At 47.8% G+C, this 12,366-nt stretch overlaps 1 protein-coding gene across 1 annotated transcript in view; it reads right to left on the reverse strand.

Annotated features, from left to right (window-relative positions):
* Positions 1-12,366, reverse strand: part of NUMBL (NUMB like endocytic adaptor protein) — a 117,132-nt gene that overhangs the window by 12,251 nt on the left and 92,515 nt on the right. The window contains exons 3-6 of the mRNA XM_040323166.1: positions 10,522-10,663; positions 7,263-7,337; positions 4,536-4,610; positions 1,419-1,559 (exon numbers count right to left, since the gene is read on the reverse strand). Of these exons, the coding sequence (XP_040179100.1) occupies positions 1,419-1,559; positions 4,536-4,610; positions 7,263-7,337; positions 10,522-10,647 (417 nt within the window). The 5' untranslated portion in view covers positions 10,648-10,663. The remainder of the gene's footprint in view (positions 1-1,418; positions 1,560-4,535; positions 4,611-7,262; positions 7,338-10,521; positions 10,664-12,366) is intronic.

Genomic DNA, 12,366 nt, shown 5'->3' on the forward strand with positions numbered 1-12,366 from the left:
ATCTAAACACAATCACTGAAATCTTGTATAAGCTTTAACATAGTGATTCGAAAAGATATATTCAATTTTTTTAAGTTAGACTTAAAATATTAATGATCCTGCCATAAAGGTCCTTGTTCAGGCACTTGCGTGTTGTCTCCAACTGTGCCACCCTGTCACATACGCCCCCTGGTGGGGAATAGAAGTAGCTGTACTGACACACATTGTGCACACATGGCCCACCATTGTCACTATCAGCAAACTATTAGAGTGGCTGAATGAGGCTGCAGGAGATCAGCAGCACTGACAAAAAAAAGTTTAACAGATGGGAAAGCAGTATTTTATGAAAAAAACTATGGTAAACAATTATGATACACAATGCTGTAGGCAAGTGTGTCCAGTTGCCCAGTTAGGGTTTACATATATCCAGTGGCGGCCCGCCCATAAAGGGCGCCCGGGCGCCACCCCCCCCCCCAGTCAGTAAAAAAAAAAATCTAAAAAAAAAAAAAAAGGTTATTTAAACATGTCCCTTTAAGGAAAAACAATTTCCAAAAAAGGTTCTTATGTGCACTGAGTCCGGGCGTCGGGCACAGTGCAGTATGGGTAGCGCCACGTCTGTGCAATCACGGGATTGCAGGCGTGGCGTTCATTTTTTTAAAACAATGGTGTGTGGTGGGCAACATCGTTTTTAATGATGAAGTTGGGAAAACATCGTTTTTTGGACATGCTGAAAAATTATCGTGTGTACGCTGCATTAGGGTGGAGGCTGCTGCACACAAAAGGTTTTCTTACCTTCAAGCGGGGGTTCATCCACCGCTGCAAAAATAAAAATGATATATAATAATAGGACACTTACCAGTCCTGGAGTCCAGTGATGTCGGCATCGCAGCTGATGTTACCATCAGCTGTCGGGCGCTGCCACCACTATTGCGGGTAAGTGAACCCGGCAGTGTAGCCTTCGCTTACAGCGAAAGTAGCCGCCTCTATACTGCGCCTGCGCAGTCAGCTCTACGCGGCAGTCGCCGTATAGCGCCGTATAGAGCCCACTAGCAGTTCGGCTATTTTCGGAAAACTGGTGACGCGCCTTATGCGCCGGGGGGAAGTTTTTCACAAGGCGTTAATCATCTAGCCTCTGCATAGAAACGCCTACTCCCGCGGGAGTGAGAATCCGGAAGCTGGGTGGAAAATAACAATAAGACGGTATGTACAGCAAAAACAAAAAACGGCATAGTGTAAATGTTGGAATTATGCCGAATGGAATGTTAAATACACGTTTTTAGGGTGAACCTCCGATTTAATGCATTCTCTGAATTAAGCTTAAAAACCTTTTACCTTTACAAACACTTTAATTCTGTATTTTCCAGAAACCTAGAGCTCTTTCAGTAGGATAAACAAACGTTGCAACCATTCTAAAATGCCAACATTCACATTTCACTTACAGAATCTTTCAGGGCCAAGAAGCAGTGGCAGATCCAGCGTCGGGTGGTGCCATCCCGGCATATATATGAAAACGCCTTGTCAAAATTGCGGTCAGGAGCGCAGAACGAAACTTTCTCTATGGTCTGATCTACAATGAGGTCCTTAGAAAGAAAGAAAGAAAATGTGAGTGGAGGAGGAATAGACTGATCTGATGTTCAAAGACACATTTTAATTGGTATAAAACAACCTTCCTCCACCAATGTTCAGGGGTCACTAAAAGTTTCATTGTCCCGTTTTACTTTTCTGGCCACTATTATTTGTTTCAGTTCTTGAATATTAAACTATATATTTTTTTAATTGCCGACAGGTAGGATTTTTATGAAAATCTTCCATCATAAATGTTTCCTCCTACCTCCTACGTTGTCTCTTTTGCTGTGATGATGTCATGATGCATGCGCAGCACAGCATACATTTAAGGCACGCAATCTGTGTCACGGTGATCTTACGCCTGTGCGCATGTGCAGGAGTGATGTCACTGGGTCATGCATGTTCACCAGTGGGTTGAACAAAAAAAATGACTTGATTTCTCCCAGTTAGAAAACATGGGGTCCCATAAAGCCTACCTGATGGGGGCCCCAACCCCGACCCTGACCCCACATACCCGACAAAAAATGTTTGTCTTCATGGGGGGACAAAAAGGAACACTGGTGTTCAGTCAGGGGAGATGGAGGGGGGGCCCTGGTGCTTAGTGGGAGAGAGATGGGGGGGTCTTGGTGCTTAGTGGGGAGAGATGGGGGTCTTGTTGCTTAGTGGGGGGAATTGGGGGGGTCCTGGTGCTTAACGGGGAGAGATGGGGTCTTGTTGTTTAGTGGGGGAAATGGGGTGGTCCTGGTGCTTAGCGGGGAGACATGGGGGCCTTGGTGCTTAGTGGGGGGAAATGGGGGGTCCTGGTGCTTAATGGGGAGGGATGGGGTCTTGTTGCTTAGTGGGGGAAATTAGGTGGTCCTGGTGCTTAGCGTGAGGGGAAATGGGGGAGGTCCTGGTGCATAATGGGGGAGATGGAGGGTCTTGGTGCTTAGTGGGGGGGGGGTCCTGGTGCTTAGCAGGGAGAGATGGGGGTCTTGTTGCTTAGTGGGGGAAATAGGGGGTCCTGCTGCTTAGCGGGGAGAGATGGGGGTCTTGTTGCTTAGTGGGGGAAATAGGGGGGTCCTGGTGCTTAGCGGGGAGAGATGGGGGTCTTGTTGCTTAGTGGGGTAAATGGGGGGGGGGTCCTGGTGCTTAGCGGGGAGAGATGGGGGTCTTGTTGCTTAGTGGGGGAAATGGGGGGGGGGGGGTCCTGGTGCTTAGCGGGGAGAGATGGGAGTCTTTTTGCTTAGTGGGGCGAGATGCAGGGTCTTGGTGCTAAGTAAGGAGAGATTGGAGGCACTGCCAATCAGTGTGAGAAAGGGGGCACTGGTGCTATGTGGAGGAAAAAGGGGGGTCCTGGTGGGCTTGGTGGGGGCAGACTGGGGGCACTGCCAGTCGAGGTCTGAGGTTGTCATGTTGGCATAGGACACACGGAATAGTGGGAAGGCTTCACCTACATCCTTATTTCCCATAAAGGGAACAACAGCTTGCTATGACCTTACTGGTGATGCAGGAGTCAGAACTGTAAGGTGAGTGGCTAGTAAGCACTGGTATTGGGCTGCACTGGCATTTTTTGATCTTGCAACACGGTGGTGAACATTTTCATGGTGTTGATCCACAAGAAGTTCGACATGATAATTTACATGGACACTTTATGCACCTAATTATTGATTGGTTTATATATTTTTTGAGCATACTTATGATATTGTTTCATGGTATAGCATTGGTAGCAATACTTTTGAGTTGTTCTACACCAGTGATGGTGAACATTGGCACCCCAGATGTTTTGGAACTACATTTCCCATGATGCTCCTGCACTCTGCAGTGTAGTTGAGCATCATGGGAAATGTAGTTCCAAAACATCTGGGGTGTCAAGGTTCGAAATCACTGCTCTCAGGGCTATCTTTAATATTGATTGGACCCTGGGCAAAAAAATTCTTAGACCCTCCCCCTCCATGCAGTTTCGCTCTCTACGTGCTTTGAGGCATACAATAAATAGCAGCTAGACTCAAAATCCGTTTCCTGAATCAGATCAGGCAGTGATTGAGATTGGTTGCCAGAGGTTACAGTGTATCATTACCGCTCACTGACTGGTTGCTAGAGGTTACAGCACACATTACGGCTCACTGATTAGTTGCTAGAAGTTACAGCACATGATTTATGCTTGTTGATTGGTTGCTAGAGATTAATGTACATCAATACTGTTCACTGATTGGTTGCTAGAGGTGACTGCACATCATTACTGCTTACTGATTGGTTGCTGGAGGCGACTGCACATCATTACTGCTTACTGATTGGTTGCTAGAGATTAATATACATCAATACTGTTCACTGATTAGTTGCTAGAGGGGACTGCACATCATTACTGCTTACTGATTGGTTGCTAGAGGATACAGCACATCATCTCCTCACTGCCTGCACACCATGGACTGAGGAGGTGAGGGGACCCACTAATAGACACAAAACCTCCAGAGATCATAGGACTCCTGGGAGTCCCTAGCCCCTTTATCTCGCTAGTGGGCAGCATTCTGTATAGGTGATGGTGGATATGACCTCAGTGGGGCATGATATACACATGAATACTGCCTCTGTTTACATATGAATGCTGCTGGTCCGTCACTATTTACATATGAATGCGTCCGCTATTTACATATTAATACTGGTATTTACATATAAACACAGAGTCTGCAGGTGAGTCATCTGTACACAACAATAGGGCAGAGCTGGGCAGCATTAGTAACATAACTTCACACTGAGATATCAGGACACAGCACTGGACAAAAAACCTTAAGGGACGAGCGTTTAAACTGGGATAGTTGAAAAGTATGGGACAGTTGCTTTGGGCCCCACAATAATTACGGGGCCCAAGACAGCTGCTCATTTTGCCCTGCCTTAAAGACGACCCTGACTGTTCCACACTGTATTTATGATTTATATGTCATAGTAAAACATCCATTTAAAGAAAGTTATAATGAGACTTTTGGCGGACTCTATATAATTCTTTAGCTCACCTTCGTCTTATCATCCACAACCCGCAAGCCATCAGCGGAGACCCACAGAATCGCTTTCACAGATTTCTTCCCAAGCTGGCCATGTAGAGATGAACACAAAACAAAATGTTAGCAACGTGTAATAAATTAAGCTGATTTTAGACTATATAAGCCCCTCTGAAAATGCAACAAAGTACACGATTTTCTGTTCAATATACTAGACAGTATATGTCCAACCTTGTCCCTATATACAAGCCCTAAGCTTCCAAAAGAAAAAGTTCAGGTTTTTCTAGTCTCAAGTATTGGAATATGGAATGCTGTTATGTGAACATTCTGTACACTGCAGAGAGATGAGCACAACCCTGGTGCCCAACCTGTGGCCCGAGGGCCACATGCAACCCTTTGATATGTGATGTACAGCCCTCGGAACTCAGCAGTCTGCGAAGGAAACATTAATTAGGGCAATAGCATTAATCTCTACCAGCCTCATGTAACATGATTGTCTTCTGCAGCATATTCCCACCAACAATGTATCCTGTCCTCACTCTCTGACCCTCATTTCCTCTATTAGGTCTGCAGTCTCTGACAGTTCTCCCAAGCATCACACATATTGAACATAATGTGTGGCCCTTTGGTAATGTCAGGGGCCACAATTGAGGCCCCCTTTAGCTGATGAGTACAGCATAAACTGTCAGTGCTATATAAATCCTGTATAATAATAATAATAATAATCTAAAAGCCAACCTTTACCCACTAGATACCCCAGGCATCACCGCTATCTCCACCCCCTATGCAATCTAAAATTGCAATTTTTTCTCCTTTGCCTCCCTAGACCCCTATGCATGTCACATATACAAGGATGCCTACTTTCCATTCATAGAGGCTGGAGGAGAGTGGGCCCGGCATGCGTCACCAGGGAGTTGGGCTGCCTGAACCAAAAAGAGGCACCTGGCATCCAGAGTTTATTTCCACGATCTTCTGTGCAAGCAAAGGCCTTGGCTGGGCTAAAGCCACATGCCTGGTTTTGCTTGCCATCTGGTAAGCAAGTTTTTCTAAAGGTGCCTCTGCTCTTGTGCACATAGCTGGAGTGAGATCGGGCTCGGGTAAGTATCGGAGGGAGATTGTGGGGGATCTGCATACAGAAGGTTATTTACCTTAAAGCGGAGGTTCGCCGGTAAAATTGTGTTTTTACCCTTAGATGGATGCTCATTTAGTCTAGGGGAATCGGGTTGTTGTTTAAAAATCCGAGCATTACTTACCGTTGTAGAGGGCGATCTTCTCCGCCACTTCCGGGTATGGGCTGCGGCACTGGGCGTTCCTTCTTGATTGACAGTCTTCCGACAGGCTTCCGAAAGGCTTCCGACGGTCGCATCCATCGCGTCACGATTTTCTCGAAAGTAGCCGAACGTCAGTGCGCAGGCGCAGTATAGAGCCGCACCGACGTTCGGCTTCTTTCGGCTACTCGTGACGCGATGGATGCGACCGTCGGAAGCCTTTCGGAAGACTGTCAATCAAGAAGGAACGCCCGCTCCCGAAGACCCATACCCGGAAGTGGCGGAGAAGATCGCCCTCTACAACGGTAAGTAATGCTCGGATTTTTAAACAACAACCCGATTCCCCTAGACTAAATGAGCATACATCTAAGGGTAAAAGAGCAGAAACGGCCTTTATGGGTGAACTCCCGCTTTAATGCAAAGAATTAAAGGAGAAGTACAGCCAAAGCTCCTTTGGCTGTACTTCTCCTATGGATCACTGGATTGCAGTTTGTTCTGCACTCCTGTGACCCACTTTCAGCAGACAGTACACTACCGAGCCAGTCCAGGCTCGGTAAATTTAGCGACCATATGGTCAGGATATACCCACATGCCTGGACTGCCACTGGGCCCAGGCTCTCAGAGGCCAATCCCTCCACAGCCCAGTGCTCCAGTGAGCATGTGGGGGGGGGGGGGGGGCAGAGCAGAGAACGGTGACTGGCAGTCACCGCTCTCTGCTCAGAGGACCAAGCGATTGGCAGTGTTTGATCGCTCGGTTCTCAGTCTTAGAGCCGGCAGGGGACAGATGCTGCATCCACCTAGGTAAGTATGATTCAAGAAAAAAATGAATTCCTATACTTCTCTTTTAAGGGAAAAAAAATGTCTGCCTTTAGAACCACTTTAAGGGTTTAACTTGTTTTCATACCTAACAATAATGAAGCGCAGTAAAATGGATACAAACATTGGTGCTTATTATGCTAAAAAAAACTGCTTGACTTATAGTTAAAAATGAAGTAAAAAGAAATTAATTCACTTTTTACTACAGGGAATACAAAGAAATGTATTTAAAGCGAAGAATAATGGCAGCAGCTTATCTCTGATTGGTTGCTGCGCAGTACTGCGGAACAAGGCGGCCTGATATTATATTAAGCTGGCAGTGTTGCCGTCTCTTTCATGTACATTTTTTTGGGCAATTTCCTAATTCCTCACACACAGGCAGCCTTTCATCTTATCTTCAGAGAACCCAGAGCTGCAGATTTCCTGGCCTTCTAATTCCCTCTGCGCAGCCCACACTACTTATGCAAATATATTTATTGGTGTCACTTCAGGTTCTTCAAAAGAAACTGCTGCTGACATGCAAAGGATGGCCGGGGAGATGGCAAGCCTTCGCTGCTGGACTGTGCCAGTCAGTCTGCCTTACCCCCCTTTAATCCTTTCTTGCCATTAAATTAGAAATCCCGCACTCAGCGGTCATGCTGTCAATTTATTTTCTCACCAGTTTGAGCTTCTTGACGGCATCCTCGCATACATGCATGCCTCGCGACTCCTCCACCTCCACGTGCCCCAGGTACTGCGCACACAAATAAAAAAAAGAACACATTACTGAAAGTCGCAGGAGACACAGGAGAATTCAAAGGAATGACATGAAACACAACAGTGCGGCAGTAATGACAGATGAACACTAGAGGGCAGTATAGACCACAATGACAGGAAGCAAGAACTATTTAACTACTTGCCCTCCAAGCCAATTCTGACGCTTTTTTACATGTAAAAAGCATAATTTTTTGCTATAGAATTACTCAGAACCCCCAAACATTATAAATTTTTTTAGCAGGTGGTCGTTGTGTTTTTTTTTATTTTGTCACATGGTATTTGCACAGCAATTTTTTTAATGCGATTTTTTTTTTAATGACTTCAAAAATATATAAAATAAAATGCAACATTTACCACAGTTTTTGGGTATAATATAAAGCAGGGATATGCAATTAGTGGACCTCCAGCTCCCATGAAGCATAGCAGGACTCTGACAGCTAATTTTATTTTGGTACAGTGACGCACAACTGCGCAATTGTCATTTAAATTAACAGTGCCGTATTGCAAAAAATGGCCTGGTCAGGAAGGGGGGTACAAAACTTTCAGAGCTGAAGTGGTTGTATTAAAATAACAAACACCTCTATACTTACCTGTTCTGTGAAATGCTTTTGCACAGAGCAGCCCCAATCCTCTTCTTCTGGGGTCCCCCGCCGGTGTTGCAGGCCCCTCCTCTAAGTTGGGTGCCCCCACGGAAAGCCGTTTTCCTTGGGGACATTCGTGCATGCTTGCTATACAGCCACCCTGTCTGCGTCTATTGACACAGACAGCGGGATTCAGCCCTGGCCCCCGCTCCCATGTCACAGGATTTGATTGACAGCAGCGGAAGCCAATGTCTCCTGCTGCTATCAATCTGTCCAATGAGAAGAGAGATAGCTGCTGGAGCTGCTGCACTCGTGCATATCGCTGGATCGGACCGGGCTCAGGTAAGAAAAATAGGGGGTCTGGGGGGCAGCTGCAGCACAGAAGATTTTTCACCTTAATGCATAGAATGCATTAACCTTAAAGCGGAGGTTCACCCTAAAACAATTATATACCATTACATCCAGCATACTTTCGCCATCTACAGTATGCTCTTGAGCCGAGTCAGCTCTATACGGCGCCTGCGTCCGCCGTGTAGAGCAGACTGCGCAGGCGCCATATAGAGCCAACTCGCAGGTCGGCTATTTATGGAAAACTGGTGACGCGCCTTATGCGCCAAGGGAAGTTTTTCACCAGACGTCAATCATCTAACCTCTCAATAGGAACGCCCACTCCCACGGGAGCCAGAACCCGGAAGCCGGGGGGAAAATAACGATAAAACGGTATGTACGGCAAAAAAAAAAACGGCATACTGTAGATGGTGAAAGTATGCTGAATGTAATGGTATATAGATGTTTTTTAGGGTGAACCTCCGTTTAAGGCTTTAAAACCAATTTAACCACTTCAGCCCCGGACCATTTGGCAGCCAAATGACCAGGCCACTTTTTGCGATTCGGCACTGCGTTGCTTTAACTGACAATTGCGCGGTCGTGCGACGTGGCTCCCAAACAAAATTGACGTCCTTTTTTTTACCACAAATAGATTATACCTCCTGGGTAATTAACCCCTTAATCGCCCCCTAGTGTTAACAGTGCATTTTTATAGCACTGATCGCTGTAAAAATGCCAATGGTCCCAAAAATGTGTCAAAAGTGTCCGATGTGTCCGCCATAATGTCGCAGTACCAAAAAAAAATGCAGATCGCCGTCAATTTTGTTTGGGAGCCACGTCGCACGGCGCAATTGTCAGTTAAAGCGACCCAGTGCCGAATTGCAAAAAGTGGCCTGGTCTTTGGCCAGCCAAATGGTCCGGGGCTGAAGTGGTTAAAGCGGAGCTCCGCTGAAAAATAAATATTAAAAGCCAGCAGCTACAAATACTGCAGCTGCTGACTTTTAATATTAGGACACTTACCTGTCCTGGAGTCCAGCGCCTTCCGCAGCAGATGACGAGCGATGGCTCATCACTCTGCTGCTCCCCCTGCCATCCTCGGTGAGGGAACCAGGAAGTGAAGCGCTCCAGCTTCACTACCCGGTTCCCTACGGCGCATGCGCGAATCGCGCTACGCCTGCCGATTGGCTCCCGCTGTGTACTGGGAGCCGAGTGTTCCCAGAACACAACAGGGGGGGGGGGGAGGTGACGTCATGCCCGCAGTCTGCCCGAGACTGTGTGGCCGGAAGTGGGTGCAAATACCTGTGTGCAAATATCTGCACCCCCCTCCCCCCTGAAAGGTGTCAAATGTGACACCGGAGGGGGGGAGGGTTCCGATCAGCGGGAGATCCACTTTAGGGTGAAGCTCCGCTTTAAGCAATGCGTAAATTGACAGCACTATATACCGTATTTATCGGTGTATACCGCGCACTATTTTGCCCTGAAAATCAGGGCAAAATCGTGGGTGCGCGGTATACGCCGATACTCGCTTTCCCGCCACGAGTTTGAATACTGCGCCGGCATATACCGAGCGCAGTACACTCGTGTATCTTCGGGCAGTCTGGGCGCCTCTCGCGCTGACGTCCTGAGCGTACAGGACGTCAGCGCGAGAGTTGCCGAGCCTGCCCGACGATACACAAGTGTACTGTGCTCGGTATATGTCGGCGCAGTATTCAAACTCGGCGCGGGAAACGAGCGGGGAGGACGCGAGGACGCCGCAGAAGGACGCCGGACCCGACGAAGAGGACCCCCGGAAGCCGCAGACGGACGCCGGACCCGACGAAGAGGACCCCCGGAAGCCGCAGAAGGACCCGTACCCGACGAAGAGGACACCCGAAGCCGCAGACGGACGCCGGACCCGACGAGGCCGCCGATGGACGCCGCGCAAGACACCAAAACTGTAAGTACAAAAAAACATTTTTTTCCACAGGATTCGGGGCAACTTTAGGGCAGGTAGGGTTGGCAAGGCCATCGGTGGTCAGAATTTCACCCGAATCAGACAAAATGTGAGCAGTATATGGCCAGCTGTTGGAAGACATTCCTCCAGGCCTGCCATGTACAAGTGACGTCACTTCTGCTTTTCTAACATTTGGAGCATTTCCTGAGGTCTCCAATCCTCCACTGGCGACCTTCCTGAGCGGAGACACTTTGTAGGAGTGCACAATGACGGGGAGGTCACAGGGGACAGAAGACGGTGGTACACACAATGCCACTCACCCGGACAGGAAAACTGCATTTCCCCCTCCTCACCGACTCCTCGTCTGCCCCCCACTGGTGCGGGCGGCTGGCCTCCGGAACATACGTTGGTTTTTTCCTCCTCAGGCTCTGCCGCAACTTGTTCATCTCAGGAGCTGCCAGGCTGTAAGTGACAAAAAAAAGAGAGACATTTTAAATAAAACCAAAACTTGTTCTTGTGCAAGACTTCTACACAATCACAATAATATGCGGACCATCAGAGTCCATAGGGAATCGTCCACTCAAATGCTCAGCCAGTGCAGCTCTCCTCAGATAAGGGAATCTAGAAAAAAGCTGTAGAAAAAACAAACAAACAGGAGGGTGCAAACACCTAGTACATTACCAAAAGATTTATTGATAAACATGAAAGCCTAATTTGTACTCACAAAAGAGGAAAACGCATAAACAGTGTGTCACACCAATAGCAGATCCAGGGTTGGTGAAGTGTCACCCAATCCAATGCACTAAAACTTTGGTTACCTGCCCCCTTTCTTGTACGCAACCTCCCCTTTCTTCAGAAACGCATGCCGGCATTGTGGTGCATTGGATCGGGTGACACTTCACCAACGTTGGTGTGATACAATGTCAAAAAGAGGGGAAAGGGAAACAAAAAAGCACTCTGGTACCACTGGCACCAGAGATGGGGCACTATTCCTCCCACTGGCACCAGAGATGGGGCACTATTCCTCCCACTGGCACCAGAGATGGGGCACTATTCCTCCCACTGGCACCAGAGATGGGGCACTATTCCTCCCACTGGCACCAGAGATGGGGCACTATTCTTTCCACTGACACCAAAGATGGGGCACTATTCCTCCCACTGGCACCAGAGATGGGGCACTATTCTTCCCACTGGCACCAGAGAAGGGACACTATTCTTCTCACTGGCACCAGGGATGGGGCACTATTCTTCCCACTGGCACCAGAGATGGGGCACTATTCTTCCCACTGGCACCAGAGATGGGGCACCATTCCTCTCACTGGCACCAGAGATGGAGCACTATTATTTTCACTGATACAAGTCAGTATTCCTTCCACTGCCACAAAATATGGGGCACCATTATTCCCACAGATGCCACTGATGGGGCACCATTCCTCCAACTGACACCATTGATAGGACACTATTCCTCCCACTGACACCAGTGATAGAGCTCCATTCCTCTCACTGATACCAATGCTGGGGCACTATTCCTCCAATTGACACCAATGATGGGGCACTATTCCTCCCACTGGCACCAATGATGGGGCACTATTCCTCCCACTGGCACCAATGATGGGGCACTATTCCTCCCACTGGCACCAATGATGGGGCACTATTCCTCCCACTGACACCAATGATGGGGCACTATTCTTCCCTCTAACAGCAATTATTTTATAATCCCACTGACCATCAAGCCTATGGTGTTGTTTACTCCCACCGATGCCCGGGCATTTTCTATTCCCAGTGGCCACAGTCCAGCCCCCATAAAGTTTGAAGGGCAATACATTGGGGGTTATTTACTAAAGGCAAATCCACTTTGCACTACAAGTGCACTTGAAATTGCAGTCGCTGTAGAGGGGGACACGCAGGGAAAATAAAAAACAGCATTTTAGCTTGCAAATGATTGGATGATAAAATCAGCAGAGCTTCCCCTCATTTCAGATCTACCCCTCAGATTAACAGCGACTGCACTTCCAAGTGCACTTTCAGTGCAATTTCAAGTGCACTTTGCACCTGTATAGCTGGATTCAGGTACACGTGCCTAACGTTAGGCAGGCGTAGCGTATCTCATATACGCTACGCCGCCGTAAGTTAGAGAGGCAAGTGCTCTATTCACAAAGCACTTG

The sequence above is a fragment of the Rana temporaria genome, chromosome 9, assembly GCF_905171775.1.
Source record: "Rana temporaria chromosome 9, aRanTem1.1, whole genome shotgun sequence".
NCBI classification, from domain to species: Eukaryota; Metazoa; Chordata; class Amphibia; order Anura; family Ranidae; genus Rana; species Rana temporaria.